General features: G+C 51.2%; 2 protein-coding genes across 2 annotated transcripts; one reads left to right on the forward strand and one right to left on the reverse strand.

Annotated features, from left to right (window-relative positions):
- The first annotated feature begins 405 nt into the window (after nucleotides 1-405).
- LOC110322258 (cytochrome c oxidase subunit 5B, mitochondrial) lies at nucleotides 406-2288 on the forward strand. Its single transcript, XM_021198863.2, has 4 exons — nucleotides 406-603; nucleotides 1102-1175; nucleotides 1343-1442; nucleotides 2097-2288. The coding sequence occupies exons 1-4, from the start codon at nucleotides 501-503 to the stop codon at nucleotides 2207-2209; spliced, it is 390 nt and encodes a 129-aa protein (XP_021054522.1). The 5' UTR covers nucleotides 406-500; the 3' UTR covers nucleotides 2210-2288.
- A 4717-nt stretch (nucleotides 2289-7005) lies between these two features.
- On the reverse strand, nucleotides 7006-19309 carry Actr1b (actin related protein 1B). Its single transcript, XM_021198052.2, has 11 exons — nucleotides 19119-19309; nucleotides 17492-17556; nucleotides 16164-16239; nucleotides 11517-11642; nucleotides 10996-11120; nucleotides 10622-10838; nucleotides 10349-10441; nucleotides 10065-10239; nucleotides 9424-9485; nucleotides 9203-9243; nucleotides 7006-9045 (listed from the first exon to the last, which is right to left on the reverse strand). Exons 1-11 carry the CDS (start codon nucleotides 19164-19166, stop codon nucleotides 8943-8945), a joined length of 1131 nt encoding a protein of 376 aa, XP_021053711.1. The 5' UTR covers nucleotides 19167-19309; the 3' UTR covers nucleotides 7006-8942.
- Nucleotides 19310-20176: the final 867 nt, after the last annotated feature.

Here is a 20176-nt window from a genome sequence, read left to right on the forward strand (position 1 = left end):
ATTGAGGCTAAGACTGTGTGTGTGGGGAAGGGTCCTGTCAATTTCTGACGGAGTGGGTCACTGCAACAATTTGGTAATGGCCAAAGCTGTCTGCAGACTCGAACCCGCGGCTAACAGGCATAACAAACACAACAGTCTCCCTGAGCTCACGCCCAAGGTTGTATGATTCGTGGTGCAAGCCCTTGACTGCGGGAACTTCGGCTTCCACGGCACCTCCACTACAAGAACACTGGGCGCGAGCACGCAAGCGGCCCGGTCACGAAGCCGAAAGCCGCTAGCGGTCCCGGTGACTGACGCCACGCCCCCGAGGCGGCGGGAGTCTGCGCGGCCGGCGAAGAGGCAGAACTGCGCATGTGCGGCGTCTCCTTTGAGCGCTGCTTCGGCTGGCCCGGGGGCAGGAAGCGGAAGGCTGACCGGGCGTTGTTAGACTCCCACCAACGGAAGTCCCGCCCGTCTTGCTCAGCCTGTTCCCGGAAGTGCATCTGCTTGTCTCGGGCGAGATGGCTTCAAGGTTACTTCGCGGTGTGGGCGCTTTGGCGGCGCAGGCCCTGAGGGCCCACGGGCCCCGTGGCGCGGCCGTGACCCGCTCCATGGCTTCTGGAGGTACGTGACTAGCTGGGCGCGACAGGCCGGTGTCCTTGGCCCCCGGCGTGGTTGGTGATGGGCGGTCGAGCGGGGTCGGCCATCAGAGTTCTCTCGAGCCCTGCTGACCACCTTAGGCTCCGGGAGCCGGTGCTCCGTCCGGTCTTGCTGTCATTTCGGCCGCCCCACCCGATCGAGCCCGCTTTCAAAGTGCCCTAACTGGAAGGTGCCGGGTGACCTTGGAAGACAAGGACTTGGAGGACTCAAAAAGCGCTGGACCAACGTTCAAATCCTTTGCCGGCCTCCAGCCAGTATACTCTCATGATTTGATTTTAGGGAAAGTCGAAAACCAAGCTTCCGCGGTGGGAAGGGAAAACCGGTATGGCTTGGGAGTCATGCCTCCGTGGGCTTAGGGGACCCACCAGAGAAGCGTATAACGTCGCCTTTCCCGGGTTGATCCTTTTATCGTGTATTCATCGTGGTCGTGACAGATGCTGTAGTTAATTTTTCTTCTTCTAGGTGGTGTCCCTACTGATGAGGAGCAGGCTACCGGGCTGGAGAGGGAGATCATGATAGCTGCACAGAAGGGACTGGTGAGGAGAAACGCTGTGTCCTCTGGGGCCCTGGGGCTTGGATGGGATCAGAGGCGTTCCTGTCAGCCAGCGTTTGGTCCTGACAACCCAGCTTGTAGGAACGGCCCCTTTGCAGTGCAGTGGCAGGTGTTATCTGTCATAAATCGTCAACTCTTGTCTCTTTTCAGGACCCATACAATATGCTACCTCCAAAGGCAGCTTCGGGCACCAAGGAAGACCCTAATCTTGTCCCGTCCATCAGCAACAAGAGAATAGTGGGCTGCATCTGTAAGTCCTTTGGTTTTGTTTTCTGGCCCATTTGTTTATAACCTGCTACACAGAACATCTATAAATTGCTTCAGATACGTGTGTATGACGGACTATATGTGCATAAAAACATGTGTATACATTGTTGTAAGGGTTGTTGACTGTCTTAAGTCTCAGTATACATGAGAAGCCACGGAAGTCAGATGACCCTGGAGCTGTAGTTAGAAGCAAGGTTGTGAGTCACTTGCTGTGGGTACTGGGAATTGAACTCAGGTCCTCTGGAAGAACAGTCAATGCCTTAAATTGCTGAATTATCTTTCCAGCCCAGATTATTTATACACACACACACACACACACACACACACACACACACACACATATATGCCAGGTACTGTTTGTTTCAGGCACTAGGGACACACATGAGTACAGATCCTGTTTGGGATTCTGCATAGGGACTGGAATTGATTGTTAGAACCTACAGTGACCCCATACAAGGTTATCTTACTCACAGGTAAATGCAGCCCTGCTTTTTCATTTGAAGGAGCGGAGCTTGAAGTGGTCTCTTAGTGGCAGTTTTGTTGCTGTGTCCGAAGTGTCTGTAGGAAAGAGGTGAATGTTGAAAGCCTCCCTTTGTACACGGACGCTAGATGACTGTCAACCGTCCTTCCCTTTCAGGTGAAGAGGACAACTGTACTGTCATCTGGTTTTGGCTGCACAAAGGCGAGAGTCAGCGATGCCCCAACTGTGGAACCCATTACAAGCTTGTGCCCCACCAAATGGCCCACTGAGCCCCTGTGTTGTCTTTTCAGGATGTAAAGGAAAACTTCTCTCTAATAAAGACTAGCCATTGCACTGGCTCCTCCTATAGCTGGCTAGTCTTATTTCTATAGTTATATATATATATATATATATTATTTTTTTTTTTTTTGTTTTTGAGACCACCCATCTCTTGATACTGGCTTGACATCCACTTAGGTTGTAAAACCAGTATAGAGTTGTTAGAATTTTATTTTTAAAAAATTTTAAACTTTTTGTTGTTATTTGTTTGCTTTTTGAGACAGGGTTTCTCTTTTCTCTGTGTAGCCTTGGCTGTCCTGGAACTCACTCTGTAGACCAGGCTGGCCTTGATTTCAGATCCTGAGTGCTGGGATTAAAAGCATCTGCCACCACGGCCTGGCTAAAAATTCTTTTAAATTTTAACTTTTATATAATGATAGAGGGGGCAAAAACCAAGGGGGATTGTTAGGGGCAAGAGCAGTGACAATATGCTGACCCCGCTCCAGTCTTCATGGTTCTGTTTTGCCCTGCTAATGACTGAATAACCGGGCCATATGCTACAGAGACGCTCTAACCTGACCACAGGACTTAGGGGAAGGACGTTATAGAGCTCCAGTCCACTCCGTCCTCCAGAGAGAGCTGTCACTGTGATCTCTGCACCTGTCAGTGGTTCCCTAAAGAGAGAGAATGAAGAAAGAGATGCACTAAGCTGGACACTGTCGTGGAAGTCCCGGTCACTTGGGACTGCTGCGAGAAGATACCTGAGCCTGGGCAACATAGACCTTACTCTATAAAGTAATAGTGATGATTTGAACTTAGTATTGGTATCTAGGTATTTACTAAATTTTTATGTGTGAGGAGTTGGAGTTTTTCTTTGGAAATACAGAAATATAAATCGTCTCAGCCAGATGTTTATGATTGAAATTCTCAAAGTAGCTATCTATAAAGTGGAAATATCTTTTCATTCTGGGTTGAAATTTGCCAGAGGTGACTTTGGTTACTATCTATTAAATGGGTCCACCATACATAATTTCGGGATTGATTTCAGGGATGGAACGTGGAGTGGCCCACCATTTTGGCGACCTGTTTGGAAGGTGTAGTGTAAGCCTTCGCTTCCACTCTTTGCTGTGTGTGATCACCTCTGCTTCTAATCAGTCAGGCATCGATTAACCACTTGAGGCCTTTCCTGTGGGAAGGGAACCCACAGAGCTATTAAATCTCACCCTGCCAATCCCACTCTTAAATGCTGTTTCTCACTAGCTGTACCCTGAGGACTCCGTGTCCTGCTGGGAAGTTCCTGTCTGCAGCCTGGTGCGCTGCACTGTTTTCACACGTTCCATCACGCTGTATAGAAAGATCTAGATCATTAGGTCAGTCTGCTCTCCCAGCTTTTCACTGCCAAATCCCCCCTTGCTGCTTTGCTTTTAATGGTTGTTCCAGTACAGAAAGGAGAATGTCCAGGACGTTTCCAGGCTTTGGTGTGCGGAACAACAGTCCTCTCAAGGTGTCCACCCCCCAAACCTGTATGTACATTAGGTCATACAACAAGTAGGAATTAAGGTTGTGGATGGAATTGGGGTTGCTGGCCTTAGAGCTAGGGACAGCTGGCTGGCTGGCCACCTCTTGCTCAGCATGTAAACTACCAGCTGCCCAGCCTGATGACCAAGTTCGATGCTTGGAACTCTCATGATGGAAGGAGGGGAACCAATTCCTGGTAGTTGTCCTCTGCCCTCCACATATGTGCTATGACATACATACGCACTAATAAATGAGCCAAGGAATGCTAATGGTCTCTGGAAGGCAGGCAAAAGTGATTATCTAGTCTCCAGATAGGAAGGCCTATGGATGCTCTGATTTTAGCTCAGTGAGACCCGTGTTGAGCTGCTATGTAAGATAATAAAAATTTTATATCCTAAGTCGCTACATTTGTGATTAACTTTTTATAGCAGCAATAAGAAACTAAAACAGACTAGTGAATTCTTGAGTCCATAGAACTTTAATTTAGCTGTACTTTGGAATCACCCAAGTTCTACAAGGCTTAGGACCCAGGCCATCCATCCCACTGACGCAGTCTCCGGGGGTGGGACTTGGGTAACAGAGCTTGGGCTCCCCAGGTGCTTCTAGTCTTGGCTAGCCACATGGGCTTGAGTAGCTCCTGTAGCTCCCAGGAGCATTTGGGCTCTGAAGGAAATGTAGCATTTTGCATAGAAGAGGGTTTCATCTGAGCCTTTGGGTCTGTCTCTTGCCACCAAGGAAAATTTATCTGCAAGTTCAAGAATAAACATTTCCAGGACTACTTGCAAATTGACAATCTGATGTTCCATCATTCATTATGTATGAATTTTTATTTTTATTTAGATCTAACTGGCTAGTGTGGAACTCTGTGTAAACCAGGATGGCTCAAACCTGCCTGCCTCTGCCTCTCGAGTGCTGGAATTAAAGATGTATGCCACCATTGGTACAGCTTTTTGTTTTAGTTTCAATTTTATTCTGTGTGCACAAATGCATGTTCATTGTTTGTGGCCATATGGTCCATGGCGCACACATACGTCAGGACAACTTTGTGAGGTCAGCTCTGTCCTTCCGTTGTATATGGGAGGCTGACTCATGACACCAGGCTTGTGTGCTAAGTGCCTTTACCCACTGAGCTGCATCTTTAGCTCTTATGGTACATCTTACAGACTAATTCCTCCAGTGTGACTATCAATATTAGAAAATTACAGTTTATTTAAGTCATCTTCTTAGGCATCAAGTTTTCCTAAATGTTCATTTGGTTTTTTGTTTTTTTTTTTTTTGTTTTTGTTTTTTGAGACAGGGTTTCTCTGTATAGCTGTGGATGTCCTGGAACTCACTTTGGCCTGGAACTCAGAAATCTGCCTGCCTCTGCCTCCCAAGTGCTGGGGTTAAAGGCGTGCGCCACCACGCCCGGCTAGTTTTGTATTTTTTTATGATGTGTGTGTGAGTGAAAAATGTTGCTGTATAGCCCAGGCTGGCTACAACCTCCAGGTCTTTCTGCTTCAGCCTCCTAGTTGCTGGAATTACAGCTATATGTAACCACATCTAGCTGTTCAGTGTCTTTTCCAGCAGGAGGGTCCAGTCCAGAGTCGCATTTCCTTCCATTGTGATATCTGGGGCAGTTCCTGTCTTATTCATTCTTTTGACCTTGTCTGTAGTTTTTAAATTTTAATAACCCAACTTCCATTTGTGCTGTTTATATACTTGTGAGTGTGGAGCCATCTACTAGAACACAGGTCAATTTAGCAGCAACCTAAACACTTAAAGAACAGACTCTCTCCCACAGAAGCAATCAACTGCCCATAGTCCCTGAGTGAGAGGTGGGAGCTCATGAACCCGTTTCCACGCCATGCTAGAAGGCCGACTGGCTTGATCTTGTGCAGGTGGCCAGAGCTGCCGTGAGTTCCCGAGTGCACTGGCTGCCTATCACAGCCAGAAGACACTGTTTCACTGTAGTCCTTCCCAACCTCCGGCCCTTACACATTTTCTGCCTCTTCAGTGATGGTCTGAGTCTTGGGGAGGGGAGGAGTACCAGAGGTGTCTCTTGTGTGGCTGAGCTCTCTGTGGGGTCATGGAGTCTTTGAACTCTGACCAGTTGTGAGTTTGCGGTAACCATCATCCACTGTACAAAGGAACTTCTCTGTTAAGGTCTGAGAGCTGCACTAATTAAATGAGAATTTAGAGGGGAGGACGTTTACCCTGGGGACAGTAAGCCTCCCCAGGAGCGTGCTTGGACAGGTTTGTTGCTCCCAGGTATGTTTCTTCAGTCAGTGGTTGGTCACTCCCCAGACTTTGGTGTCACAATTGCACCCCTGGGCATCTCTGGCCGGGCCAGTCATTTCAGTTCACAGCTGAGTAAGACTCTTATCACAGCAGCCTGCATAGCAACTTGCAGTGCTGAGCGAGCCAGCAGGGAGGAAGCTCCAGTCAGTTCCAGTTTGCTTTTTACATGCCCTGTCACCAATGTGTGGGTATCCTCAGCGATAAGGTCTTTCCATCAAGTACTGGGGGCAGCCAGAAGTAAGCAACAGCCTGTAAGGAGAGTCCCCCAGACACAGGAACAACACCACAAGGGGACGAAGTCTATACATGAAGGCAGGCTTCAAACAAGCACTGTATTAACTGAGCCATCCCTTCAGCCTTTACTCAGTCATGGATCACTAAGGACTCACAACTATCTTATTTATGTACAGCCTGGAGTATGGGGGCTGCTTCAATCTGGCCCATGTGTTGCTTAAGACACTTGCGCTGTTTACGGTGCCATAAGACACAGTGGATCTTGTGTCTCTTGTTAGGGAACCGGAGGATAATGCCTAGAAGCCAAGGCCTGGACACTGCTCACTGTTTCTGGGATGCCACTAATTGTAGGTCCTGGAAGCAGACAGGCAGAAAACCCATGGGTATATTGTAACCTAGTGCTTTCTTGCTCACAGATAAGTGTTCTTGTCAGTGTTAGAAGAGTGAAACCGGCTCATACCTGTAACTCAGTACATTAGGCTCAGTCCAGCTGCTTTCCTCAGCTGTAGCTTTTTCTATTAGAGCATCCCTGCCAGAGGGGTATGGGGCCATGCAGGGATTTATCTTAAAGAGAGTTGACAGGTATAAGGGGCCATCCCTGTGAAGAAAACTCCAGCAGAGTTCACAGGATGGGCATGCTTAAGGGAGGGACTGTGGTTCCTAGAAGTGATTTGGCCAGCATCACAGTGGCTGGCTTATTTTCCCAGAAACTGGAATTCTGCTAAACAGATAACTGGTGCCCCCTCCCCATCCCCGGCTATATTTACTCATAAGTACTCATGAATATTTTATTGTATGGCTTATAAGTCATTACAGGTTTGAGGTGGTTACCCGCACAGTAGATTATGAGCAAACACACTGGGTGGGCAGGATGGAGCAGGGTCGTGAGCTGGGATGGGGCCCTGATAGGAAAGGGTGGGTAGAGGTCCTGCAGACCATAGACTCAGACTGACAAATGTGGGCATGAGGAGCTCAGCAGGAAGGTTCCAAACACAGGTGGCTTTGAGCCAGTGGTGCCAGCAGAGCCCTGCACAGGAACTGGTTTTCAGGGTCCCTTAGCACAGGCTTCTGTGTAAACTTTGATGCTGTGCTGTGACCACATGGCCACACAGCATCTGCTGCACACATTCCTGATCAGTACTTGGGCCTATAGCTTTCAACACTTGGCTCTGCTCACTATTCTTCCACAGTGAAAACTTGTCACTTAACAGTTAATGTCCTTCAGATCCTCCACATGCTAGTCCATCTGACCTCTTTGGTTTATGTCACTGTGCCACACACCAATTTACCTTCCTTGCCAACTTTCCCTCCCGAGCCTGTCAAAGAGCTCTCACTAACCACCAACTCACCAAGCTCTTACAAGGCAGCATGCCCCACCTGCTGGTGCAGCCCTAACCCCTAAGGCCTAACACTATTCCAAAATGGCTGGCATCTTTCTCCTTTAAGATGAGCCCAGCCCTTTATATCTCGTCTCACCATCAACCTCAATCACGTGCTGTGTAGTGTGCACTGACATGCTAGCAAGCAAACTCTCTGCTTGCAGAGCTCTTGCTGCCTGCAGGCTCCTGCAGGTTGTGTTCTGCTTCTTCCTGTGGAGCCTGGTCCATTCCCAGGCTGCCCACTCTTCCCTCTCCTGCTGTAAGCGCTAAGCCTGCATCACTGCCAGCACCCGCACACCTTGGCAGGCCCGTGGAGGCGTGGCACACATGCACAAGGCACACACAGCAGCCCTAGCAGGTCACAGCGGGAGGGTATGGCTGCTCTCACCTGTCCTGTCGCCTCAAGCTCCTGAGCTCTGCCAGTGTCCTTTCTCTTGGCATTCCCAGGGATGGGCGAGCAAACCAGAGCATAGAGCCCCAAGAATCAGAGCCACACACCGGGCCTTGTCCATAATTATTACTATAATGATTTATAAAAACAAGTATTTTTCAGGCAACTGTGTTAAATTACTGTTCAGATCTGGAGAGGGAGGGGAGGCCCTGGTCATGGTGAAGACCTTTCTTGAGGGAGGTGAGAATATGCCTACCCTTTGGGTCTGAGTCCTGATTAAATGGCTTTCCTTCAGCAAATAAAGACCATTTCCCCCTTCCTGTCCAGGGCACCAAGGGAAAGAGGAGGGAGTGGCCAATCAGTGTAGTGCTTTGAAAGAGAGTGGGGCAAACCACAAGCTGTGGCTGCCCACAGCTCTGATGCTCTGACTCTTGGCTACATTCCCTCAGTGGGACGGAGGACTGTTCCCTAGTCAGTCCTATGTTGGACATTTGCCTCATCAGGCCAGAAAGAGGCAGCAGCATGAACCACCACTGTGCCTCACCACCTTGAGGGGAGCTCCTGGCTGTCCCTCCCTTCAGTCTACTCCAGAGATCCAGGGAGTCTAGCCCCACTGGGAGCCTGTCGGAGCAAATGGAGCAGGAGTCTGGTCTCAGAGCTTCAAGGCCAGAGCAGGAGCCACAGGTGGCAGTGGCCCTTCCCATGTTCCAGCTTGGGACTGCCATCCATGCAGCTGATCATTACTCTCTGTGTGTCTGTGTGTGTGTTGAGCACAGGGGGAGGGGAGGGGAGGGCTACAGGTGACCATGACCGCACCACCTGCTCCGGGGTCAGAGCATGCAGGGGACCCTAATCTTAGAACACGAACCCAGACCAAAAGAAGTCAAGGGCTCTGGCTCCCCTTTCCTCCCTCTCCCCCAGTATGTCCACCCTCCTCGGGCATTAGAAGGTTTTGCGATGAATCGCGCGGGAGCCATCTTCTTCATATTCCTTTTTGGATACCCACATCTTCTTGAAGGTGTCCAGTGAGGCGAGGATGGAGCCTCTGTGAGGGTGGAGAGACAACATTCGTGAGTTCCCGTGGGCTGGGTCAACCGCCATCCTGGGTACTCGGATCTCACATTCCTTTACTTGGGAAAGAAGTCCATCCACTTCCCCTGGCCAGTCCCTCCCCACGCCCTTCTCCTTGAGCCCAACCTCACCCGATCCATGTGGAGTACAGCCGCTCCTGAGGAGCAGAGATCTAGGAGCAAAGAATGGGATAAGCAGGATAAGCAGACAGCTGCCACCCTTAGACCCAAGGCGGCGAGGCCAAGAGTGGTCGGACATAGTGCGGACCCAGAAGATGGGCTCAGCAGGACGGGCTCAGCAGGGGTCCCATCTCCCTACCCTGCCCCCCTGCCCCAGAGGTTCTCAGTCTTACCTTGATTTTAACATCTTTCGGGGCAAGCTTCTTGACTTCACTTAGTAACCTGTCTCCAAAGCCTGTGGATACAAGGATGGCCAAGCCTGGATCACAGCCCACCTCTTATCACAGTGGCCTTCAGACCCTAGCTATTGCTGTCCCTCTTCCTGCACGACTGAGGGGCCTGAGGGGCCGTGATGTAGCACCCTGGCTGTGGGTGGGCTGAGCTTGCTCAGAGACTGACATAGCCGTAATCTAAGGCCATGTGGCTCCACCTGACCCTGTGTCCTCACTGAGCACTGCAAAGTCACGGCTAAGGAACACTTACTTCACTTTAGTGCCTGAGTATTGTTCTGGTTTCTTTCTTTTCCTTTTTTTTTTTTTTTTTAATATATAAAGGAGTGTCTCATCCCGTGTAATCCAGGCTTGGCACTGAACTCATGATCTTCCTGCCTTAGCCTCCTGAGTATCAAAATGACAGGTGTCATGCCCTCATGCCTAGCATGCAACAAGCTAAAAACATCTCCTATCAGAAAACTCAGCTCACTGAGAACCGTCAAACAGGTGATAGAAACAGCACACTGCTGGCTTCAGAGAGCGCTCTGAGGTGCCAGACACCCTGGGCTAGTGGCCTTGCCACCCCCCACCCCCAACAGTACCTTTGAACAGTGTTGAGCCCCCTGATAGCACGATATTGGAGAAAAGTGTTCGGCGGAGGTCCATGTCGGACTTGTGGATGGCGAAGGCCAGAACTTCATGGAGCCCCTCACTCTCATCCCCCACCAGGTCTGGCTGGAACAGCAGTTCAGGGGCTCGGAATCTCGCAGGCCCCACCTGTGGAGAAGACGGCCAAGGCACAGGTTCTTCAGAGAAGCCAGTGTGTCGTTCCCCACACCCATGGTCGGCATTAGCTATGGCCCTAGAGTCAGGCCTGGCTACTTACATCAAGTGTGCTGCCGTCTGGAAGCGTGTACTGCACCTTCTCAGTCTCTAGAGCCTCGTCCTTTTGTGGGTTGATGGACAGATAGCAAGCTCGCTGTGTGGGCAGGGCAGACTCTTAAGCAGGCTGTAGCAGGGACACTTGTAGACAGAGCTTGCTTTCATATCTTGGCCTCCCCAGCCCCAACCACGCCCACATGCTCTTTATCCCCAGCCCTGGCTATGCCCACATGCTCTTTATCCCCAATCCAGCCACACTCCCCCACATCCTCATCACCTCTTTGATGGTCCGAACCACCTCAAACTCAGCTGAGGTGTGGAAGTCAGCCCCTTCCTTGCGCAGCAGCAGCCTCAGATATCGAGATACGTCCCGGCCGGCAATGTCTACCCGCATGATGGAGTGTGGCATGGCAAAGCCCTCATAGATGGGGACAGCGTGAGTGACCCCGTCCCCCGAATCTAAAACCACTCCTGTGGTGCGTCCTGTTGCGTACCTGCCACCAGGTCAGTATTCTTTTACTTCAGCCACTGAGGTGAGAGGATCTCCTCAACCCCGCAAGGGACCCTGGGATATTATTTTTACTAGTGTAGAAGGCATGGAGGGGACCAGAAGGCTGTGCCTCCAGGGACACCAGGGCTTGGGGCACTCACAGGCTGAGCACGGCCTGCATGGAGATAAACAGTGCAGGAACATTGAAGGTTTCAAAGAACACCTCTGCCGCCTTCTCCCGGTTCTTACTGGGGTTCAGTGGGGCCTCCGTTAGAAGAACAGGATGCTGTGAGAGATGAGGGAGTCACACACACAGAACAGGCTAGGCCCTTAAAGAGCTTTCCTGGGCTAAAAGCACCACTGAACAGCCACCTGCCCCTCCTGAGGACTCCATCTGAACCAGCTCTGAACCCCAAGCCCTGGAGCATTTCGTTTTGCCTGGCTGCCACTGGGTGGCACACACACACACCACATACACACACACACCACATACACACACACGCACACCACACCCACATACCACACACACACACACACACACACACACACACACACACACACACGCACGCACACCACACACATATGCGCATACACGCACATGCACACGCACCACACAGAACAGGAAGTTCTGTCGATAGGCAGTCAGAGAGCTGGGAACATAGGGGAAGGGTGGGTGCCACACCTCCTCGGAGAAGGTCTGCAGCTGGTCCTTAGAGTAGACGTACTGCCAGATACGCTCCATGTCGTTCCAATCCCGTACCACACCGTGCTCCATGGGGTATCGGATGGTCAGCAGCCCTCGGTGCTCCTGGAGGACAGGGAGAAGGCCAGACATAGCACCAGACCCTCACATGTCGCAAAGCATGAAGCTACCTCCTGCCTTTGCCTGCTTCCTATCTCCCTGGTGTGTACGGAGGCTCCCAGGGCTCAGCTGCCTCAGCTCTCTCAGGACCAGGGAAAATGACAACATGCTGTATTGAATACAGGCTTTTGAGCCAAACAGCAGCCATTTTCATCAGATCAACTGTGCCTGCTGGCAAGACACCACCACAAGCAGAAGAGGGCTAACTGAAGGGGAGCTCCATCACTCACAATGGGAGCTCCATCACTCACAATGGGTGGAGACTTCCCAGGTGCTTCAGGCTTCCTTATAAGGAGCCCCTCATCCACACACTGAGTAACCTCACTGTTTGCTGTAGTTAGGAGTTTGGGTTTCGCAGGGCAGTGGTGGCACACACCTTTAATCCCAGCACTTGGGAGGCAGAGGCAGGAGGATTTCTGAGTTGGAGGCCAGCCTGGTCTACAGAGTGAGTTCCAGGACAGCCAGGGCTACACAGAGAAACCCTGTCTCAAAAAAAAAAAAAAAAAAAAAAGTTTGGGTTTCTTAAAAACTCAGTTATATGAATATGTTTTTGTTTTAATTCCAGGTGTGAGATGAGAGGCTGCTTCACAACGGGTGATTATGATTTGCCTCGCGCACTAGCAGGGGTGTGATTTTGTAGATAGTTTAATTCTGGAAACTATGGACAGGGCATAAATGTCAGAGTCCCGAGAGGGACGGGGTCACTCTGAAGAAGATGGCTTCCCTGCCCCATCCCTGGTTGTTGTTCGAAGTCGACGATGAAGATTGGACTCACCCTAGGAACTCAATGTCCCTAATCAGCAGGAAGTAGCTTACAGAGGTCTACACTCCCTTCCCCTCTAACCTTCCTTCTCTCCTACCTAGTGTTGAGGGGCTCTGTCTCTGAAGCCCTGAGAGAAGTTGCCTGTGTGAAAGAGGTACTGCAATGCATATACATCTGGCTAGAACCCTCCAAGTTAGCCTGGGATTTAGACAGAAAGGTGGAAAAAAGGAGAGAGTGGTGTTGGCTTAGTTTTTGTTATAGGAAGGGGACCAAGAAGCACACAGCTCAGATCTGGGTTAAGATCACTGCTGTAGTGACATTGCTGAAGTCCAGGTTCTGGCACCAGTGGGAAGCACTGGGTTAACCAGAATGTGGCAAAGAACTGAGAGGTGGTGTTCAGCACTCCAGTCACTGGACAAGACAGGATGGCATTTACGGGGGTTAGAAGGAAGATGACTTAGCAGGGACCTTGGGACAGGGATAGAGCTACAGTGGTATTCATGGCTCATTATGCCAGCAGCTGGTGGAGGAAGCTTTTGGGAGTGGGTAGAGATCATAAGAGCCACTTTGCTAATGAGGTAGCCAGGGATACCTGTAGGTGTGGACCAGATAAACGCCATCCTGTCTTGTCTAGGGGACAGGAAGCCCCATGCTGAAGTATGAATTTATTGGCTCTCCAATTATATGGGCCAGGCGTGGTGGCACACACCTTTAATCCCACCACTCAGAAGGCAGAGACTGGTCAATCCCTGTGTTTGAAGCCAGCCTGGTCTACAGAGGCAGCTCCAGGACAGTCAGGTTACAGAGAAAGACCCTGTTTCAACACCATCCCCCACCCCCTAAAAAAAACCCAAGACTATTTAGGCTTGGGTAGGTGCTGGAAGTAGGTTCCTTGGTTCCTGGTAACCCCCAAGAATACTAAAGATGACGTGTCTCAGGTGATGGAAATGGGCTAGAACAGTGCAGGTGAAAAGAATTAACTCTGGTTGACCAGAGTTAGGCAACCTCCCTCTTTGAGTGTGCTCTTAAGTCCTTTTAGCAGCCTAGTGTGGCAAACGGAGAGGCACTGCCTGGCTGCAGTGGTACTGTAGTGCCAAGGATGTACCAATCTCAAGTCAAGAAGCTGCAGCCCTGAGAGGTGGGCAGGCATAAGAAATCTGTTCCCCCGGCCTTAGGTCTGGTCAGCGTGTGTCACCTAAGCCACGCTGACTTCATCAACAACAGGAAAATGCATCAAGGACCCATGAAAATTCCCCAAGGATGAAGAAGCCAGACGACTGGTACAAACAGGTGGAATCTCTTGATGCTGTGCTGCACCTCCCTGATGTTTTACGTTAGGGTCTCCTCTGCTTGGATTTGAGAACGGAAACTGCCTGGAATGGACTGTGCATTCAAGGTTATCTTCACTTCACAGCACTATTTGTAATGAGATGGGCACCTAGGCTCTTGCTTTGATGTCCTGGGCATCCCCGGTAAAGGGTTTAAATGTATAGCAGACATAATGCTAGCCTGTGTGCTTTGCAGGGTTGGAGGCCTGTGTGCTTTGCACCTTTGAGGCCCACGTCAAAGGCTTACCAGTGCATGTAGAAGGAACCCGGGTGGGAAGGAAGTTGGTTCACGGGGGCTCAGGAGTCTAGTACAACTATGGGATTCTCAGGGACTTTATGGTTGGGTGAAGCACAGCTGATACCCATTGTGCTGGCTAGTCTTATGTCTTCCTGAAACAAGCTAGTTATTTGAAAGCAGGGGGCCTCAATTGAGGAAATGCCAGCATGAGATCAGCTAGCTCTAAGGCATTCCCCTGCTACTGGTTAGCTTTTACAGCCCTGGAGGGTGCTATGGAAGCTGCTGGGAGAATTATGACCCAAAGCCCTACCTGGTGGCAGCCCTTGCATACTGCACCATGGAAGTGCCCGTTAGTGAGATATTAGCTGTTATAGGTACAACCAACCTTCTGATTAGACTTAAGGCCAGCTCCACAGATGGGAATTTTCATCCTCTACTGTGAGCTCAGACAGAAATGCTCCCTGGATGGGGAAAGATATAGACCCTAACCAGGAAACAACTGTGGTCATTAAACGAATATGATGCGCCTGGCTAAGGTGCCTTCCAACTATCTGTGTTTACACACTTGGGTTCTTTCTGCTGTTAGCTTCCACTGGATGTCTTTATGTTTCCTCTTTCTCCCCTTTTCTTACTTGTTTCTGAGAAGGATAACAGCAAGACTATAGACATGGAGAGATGGTCAAGATGAGGGCTCGGTACCCTGCTGAATAGCCAGATACCTGTCGCCTCCTTCAAGGCTCAGGGAGAACTGCTGAAGGGAGCGTGTGTGAGTGTGTGTGTGTGTGTGTGTGTGTGTAAAGCCTTTAAGAGCTGGAAGGAGAGGTGCAGTGTTATAGAATGCAATACTCTAAGCCAAAGAGGAGCCATTTTCCTCAGGTCAGCTAGACCCTTGCCAGAATCCGTTTGAGCAGCCCTGCTGAGGTTCTCTTAGGAGAGGGTGTGGGGAGGGTCACTGGACCTCCCAGCATTGGCAGGGAGCTCTACACTATGCATATGGTCTCAAGGTCTTGAGAAGCGGTAGTGTACAGGCTGGGGAAGGCTACTGGAGAGTTAAGGCTGCCGTGGGTTTCCCTGGATCCTACACTAGTCTCTCACCCATGCTCTGTCAGTAAAGTCTCTGGTTCTCCAGGGGGAACTCTGGTGGAATCCTAGTCTGGTTTCTCACTGGGGCCTTAAACAGAACTACTGTTTACATCTACTCAGGGGAAGAATTCTTGGAACATGCCCGTCCCAGTCACTCCTCTTTCTGCACACATGTTCCTCGTTCACTGCCTAAGCTCTCTCCAGCATCTTGTTATACACTGGCTGGCATCCATCTGCAGCACGGCAGCCCATGCTCTGTCTGCACTGTCTCCCCTAGGCCACCTGAGCCCATCTGCTGGGAACAAAATAAAAGGGGGGCCTGGGGAGAAGTGGGGAAGACCAGCCTGCAATTCCCCACACCCATCATTCCTCCAGAGTACAGCTAGAGCTCTGACCTCTTGGCCCAGCTCCCCACCTACCCTTGAGTGTCTGTCTAGGAGACACTTTGCTTCTTGTACAACAGTGGCTGGCTTTCATCTCCCACAGCCCCTCGTGTGCCCTTCTAGTCAGGCCTCCCCTTCCCAGGTGCCTTATTCCCCAGGAGCCTACCTGGCGCCTGCCCGTGCTCGGCTGACACTTCCCCCACACCCTAGCTGGCTCCCTCAGAGTCTGATTCAGTGTGCAGTCCCCAGATAGGCCATCCTAGTCAGAATAAGAAATGGCCCCCGGCCTTCCTCAGAGCAGGTATCAGGTCCATAAAACCTAGGTGATTCTAATTCTTAACTCACTTTTGGGGGTGGCTGAAGATGACTTTGAGCTTCTGATCTTCCTGTCTCCACCCCTCCCAAGTGCTGTGACCTTAATCAGTTCTCCTATAGTTTCCAGTTTCTGAAAGCAGACATGAGGTCAAACCAGGAGTTCCTCAGGAATGTTGGCTTATTGGCATCGTATAGAAGGGCGGTTGCCTACACACACACACACACACACACACACACACACACACACACACATTGAATGGAAGGTAAGAGGCCCAAGAAGGCACAGAAATCCTAGAACAGGTTGCTCTGATCACCAGCTAGCTCTGTGACTGACAAACTCAACTTAGGGACAGTTACCTCTGCTTTCGGTCCAATGAACAGGTCCCCCTCCAGGGCTCCAGCCATAACCCGCATGTGCTTTGGCCGTCCGACACTGCAAGGTCACAGAAGGTCAGTGAGTTGGGCAGGTGCATGGCTGAACCTGTGTCCAGGAAACCTGGAGGGTGGCCATGCTAAGCACTGGGAAGTGGCTCAGAGCAGAGGTCAGAGCCTAGACCTTCGGGGAGTAGGACAGCAGCATGGCTCTTAGAAGCACAAGCAGTTTGGCGTCTGAAGGAACGAGCCTCTCCCCAGGGAGGGTTGAGTGTAAATGACAGGATCCTGTCGTGGCCTAGGCCACACTTTTGAGGCCACACTGACTGAGCCCACCCACCCTCTTGTCTGCTGATAGATGAAAGACAACCCTAAAACTCTGTGGAGGCTTTCTGGTGTATTCCTCCCACAGTGGCCACTCTTCCACTGCCAGGGCTTCCAGAATAGAGATCAGTTCTTGGCAAGCACGTATGTGATGAGTTACCATTCTAAATTGTGACCCACATTCCCCACAGACTGCCAACAGCCTTTCCTGACACCCACCCAGAGATTGGGATGGAAAGCTGAAGCCCTCTGTGAGCCCTGGCTGGCTTTTTCCCCAGACAGGCCTGTAGCTCTTAAAGCCACTCCAGGTTCCCAGCTCTGATCTGCAGGCTACCGACAGATCCTTCAAGCTCTGAGAGGTGCTTCAAGGGGAACCTTCCCAGTGGGCAGGTAGGGCCCAGGTGCTCCTCGCTCTTTGGGACAGAACCACCCTGTTACCATTGGCACTCCCTGGGTGTGTGGAGAGGGCTGGGCAGGAACAGTTCCTAGGTGCTATACATAACTGAGCCCTGATGAAAACATTTCTGGGGGCTGGCAGGGGTATAGCTTAGAATATATGCTTAGCTTTCTGGAGGCTAGGGGTTCACCCAAACTCCACAATAATCAGAAGAAAAAAAAAAAACTTTCCAGGGAGGAAGGGGTGGCTGTGTACATGCCACCACCCCCCCAACTCTCTGTGGGAGTTTAGTTCTTCCCTGGAGAGAGGTCCCTCTTATTCCTGCTCCCCGCCTTCACCACACCCCATCCCCAGGGCAATGCTGGATGCTGTTCCTTAACAGGCTGAGCCAGAAACAAAGGCGAGAGACTCTGAGACCCAGCAGTTACTCTCAGGGTCACCTCCACCAATCTGGTGTTTCCTCTTCCAGGTAGAGGAGGGACTTGCCTTCCAAGAAGGAAGCTGTAACACCATAGGGGACACATTCTTCCCCAAAGCAAATAAAGGGCTGGGGGAGCTGCTCCCTCCCCCCCCCCCCCCCCGTGACACTTACTAGTTTGGGAAACAGTACTTAGGAATCTGGTCTCCTGCAAAGCCAGCCTTGATCACCCCGGAACCCTGCAAGGAAAAGCAATGTTTTAGCTCCTGCCAACGACTCCAGATGCTGTCAGGGTCCCCAAGTGGAGAGAGCTGGCAGTTCTACCAAGGCTGGGCAGGGAGGAAGCCAGAGACCTGACCTAGAGAAGGAGATCATTCGCAAGCACTAGGAGATCAAAACTAGGTGTGAGGCTGCATTTCCTGTCCTGGGGACCCAAGGGGGAGATGAGAAGAGCTGTCAGGGGCATCTGCTGGGTAGAGGTTATCAGCAGTGACCGGCCCCAGGTTGGCATCCGTGACGAGAAACCACAGATCTCCTCTGTGAATGCTATGGCTAGTACCTGTAGGGAGAGGAAGACAGCCACACTCTAAAGATAGCTAGATGCTACGCCTCAGCCTTACTCTATTCAAGAACCCTGTCTTCACCAGCAGACAGGGACCACATACTGGGTCCATGGAGGGGAACCACTTGGTGGTCTCCAAGTACCTTTCTTGGGTAGTAAGAGGAGAGGCAGTCCCTGTCCCTGCTGGAAGCTGGACCTAGGCTTTCAACACGAACTCGACACACCTTCCACTCAGTAAATGAGACACCTACTCACACCCTTTGCTCACCAGTCTCTATCAGGGCCGAAATAAACATAGCCAAGTTACAAGCGAGGGGCTCCAAGCCCAAACGTGGCCAGGCAGGTGCCTCTGAGCTTTGGTGGCTTGTTGGCCACCAAACAGGTAGGTATAGCCTGATGTACACTGTAGCCTGCCCCAAGCACACCTCCAAGTCCAGGACTAGCCTCCCTGATAAACAAGTTATGATTTAAGGGAGCCCACATGGGTGCTCCAAAAAAAGGCAGCCACAAAGATTCCATCAGGGGCTCACGTGGGGAGGAGTCAGTTCCCAGAAAGAGAAGTGTGTCACCGTCAAAAGCTCCAAGGCCTACACATCAGCTCTGGGCACAGCTAGAGAAAAACCCCAGCCACGTCAAGGCCTCTAAGGATAGACAGCTCCTAGGGCCACTGAAGGCAAGCAGAACCCAGGCTGGAAGACAACGCCCCGGGAAGCAGGACCTCTATTTCTTTCAGGTTTGCAAACTACCACCCCAAACTGCTCCGTCCCGGGGAAAGTGGCTGCACTCTCAGAAAAGATCATTTAGAGTGAGGGGGGGTTAGTTAAAAGCGGCAAAGAGGCCACCAGGTGGTGGCTGGTAGAATTTAACGTGCAGTGTTTGCTTCTGGGTGCAGCCCCTTGGGAAGTGTTGTAAAGATCACCAGGCCCTTCAAGAGATAGAGCCAGCAGTGTGCAAGAGGTCAAATGTCAGCCGACCTCCACCAGGAGACCAGAGCTGACCACCAAGAAAAGGGCCAGGGGTCTTAACTTGCCCAGCGCTCCCACCCCAGACAGACGCGTTCACCGGCCTAGAGCAATAAGGACCGCCTGGCTGTGTCCAGCTGTCCCGCACATCCTGGACTCCGAGGGAGATGCTCCCGAGGCCCACCCCTGGCCCCACCAGCGTGGGCCACCGCACGCCACCGCCTGCGACCCCGCGGCGGGTCACAGTCCTCCCCCCGCCCCCGCTGCCCGGCCTCACATTGTCGATGACCACGGGCTGGTTAGCGATGATGTCGTAGGACTCCATGGCCCGGCCGAGCCGGCCCTGCCCAGCAGGCGGGCTGCAGGAGGACCGGCGGGCTACAAGGCTCGCGGGGAGACCTGGACGGATGCGACTCCAGACACCGCGCCGCTCCCCTCCCCCAGTGCGCTGCCTACGCGAACGCAGCCCCGCGGCCAATCACAGGTGCCAACTGACCTGATTGACGGCCGGCGCCGGGGCGGATTGCTGGGGGAAGTGGGAGGGGCCTCTTGGAGCCGGCTAACCAATTGAAGCTTCCCGGAAGGACAGCCGGGCGTTGCCAAGGTAGGCTGCGCGGCGTCCGTAAGATGATGTCATGGCTGGGTTCTTAAAGGGGGCAGGAATTAAAAAGGAGGTTCTATTGAAATCAGGAAGTCTTTTGAGTTCACTTACTGGAAGGTCTTTCTTTAGATGAGACATCTGTGAGCACTCCTCTTCTTAGGATGTCAGCTCATTTCAACGGGAGAGTTAGTTTAGTTAGATTTATTCATCTTTTTGGCTTTTAGAAACTAAGGCTAGCCTTGAACTTGTGATCGATCATCCTGCCTCACAAATGCAGGAATTACAGGCATGTACTACCATACCAAGCAACACTTTTGGATTTAATAAGATTCAAATGCTAGGTGAATAATTGTATTTTATTTTAGAAGTATCATAGATTTACATTTAGACCTATGTTTAATTTGAGTTAGTTTTTATACATGTATCAAGTAAGCATGGGGCATTTATCACTAAGGCTGCCTACCTGGGGTTTGATCCCAGAGACCCACATGGTAGAAGAGAACCGGCTTCCACAATTCTGATTGCTACAAGTGCTACAAGTGCACCATGGAATATGTACAACCATACACACATACTCGCAAACAAAATAATGTAAAAGAAAAGGGGGGGGCATTGGCAGGGAGAAACGGGGTGTGATGCTGGCACGTGTTTATTCCTACTAACAGGGAGGCAGAGGCAGGTCAATATCTGAGTTCCAGAGGTTGGCAGAGGCTACATAGTGGGATCCTGCCTCA

Source organism: Mus pahari, chromosome 5 (genome assembly GCF_900095145.1).
Source record: "Mus pahari chromosome 5, PAHARI_EIJ_v1.1, whole genome shotgun sequence".
NCBI classification, from domain to species: domain Eukaryota; kingdom Metazoa; phylum Chordata; class Mammalia; order Rodentia; family Muridae; genus Mus; species Mus pahari.

What these genes read in the sequence shown, in the direction of transcription:
- Actr1b (XM_021198052.2), bottom strand. Translation starts at nt 19,166, where the DNA reads ATGGAGTCCTACGACATCATCGCTAACCAGCCCGTGGTCATCGACAAT. An exon ending in TGCAGACCTTCTCCGAGGAG is followed by an intron (nt 11,121 to 11,516) that starts GTGTGGCACCCA and finishes CATCTCTCACAG; the next exon opens with CATCCTGTTCTTCTAACGGA. An exon ending in GGGCTCAACACTGTTCAAAG is followed by an intron (nt 9,486 to 10,064) that starts GTACTGTTGGGG and finishes TTGTATCCACAG; the next exon opens with GCTTTGGAGACAGGTTACTA.
- LOC110322258 (XM_021198863.2), top strand. Translation starts at nt 501, where the DNA reads ATGGCTTCAAGGTTACTTCGCGGTGTGGGCGCTTTGGCGGCGCAGGCC. An exon ending in CCGCTCCATGGCTTCTGGAG is followed by an intron (nt 604 to 1,101) that starts GTACGTGACTAG and finishes TTCTTCTTCTAG; the next exon opens with GTGGTGTCCCTACTGATGAG. An exon ending in TAGCTGCACAGAAGGGACTG is followed by an intron (nt 1,176 to 1,342) that starts GTGAGGAGAAAC and finishes GTCTCTTTTCAG; the next exon opens with GACCCATACAATATGCTACC.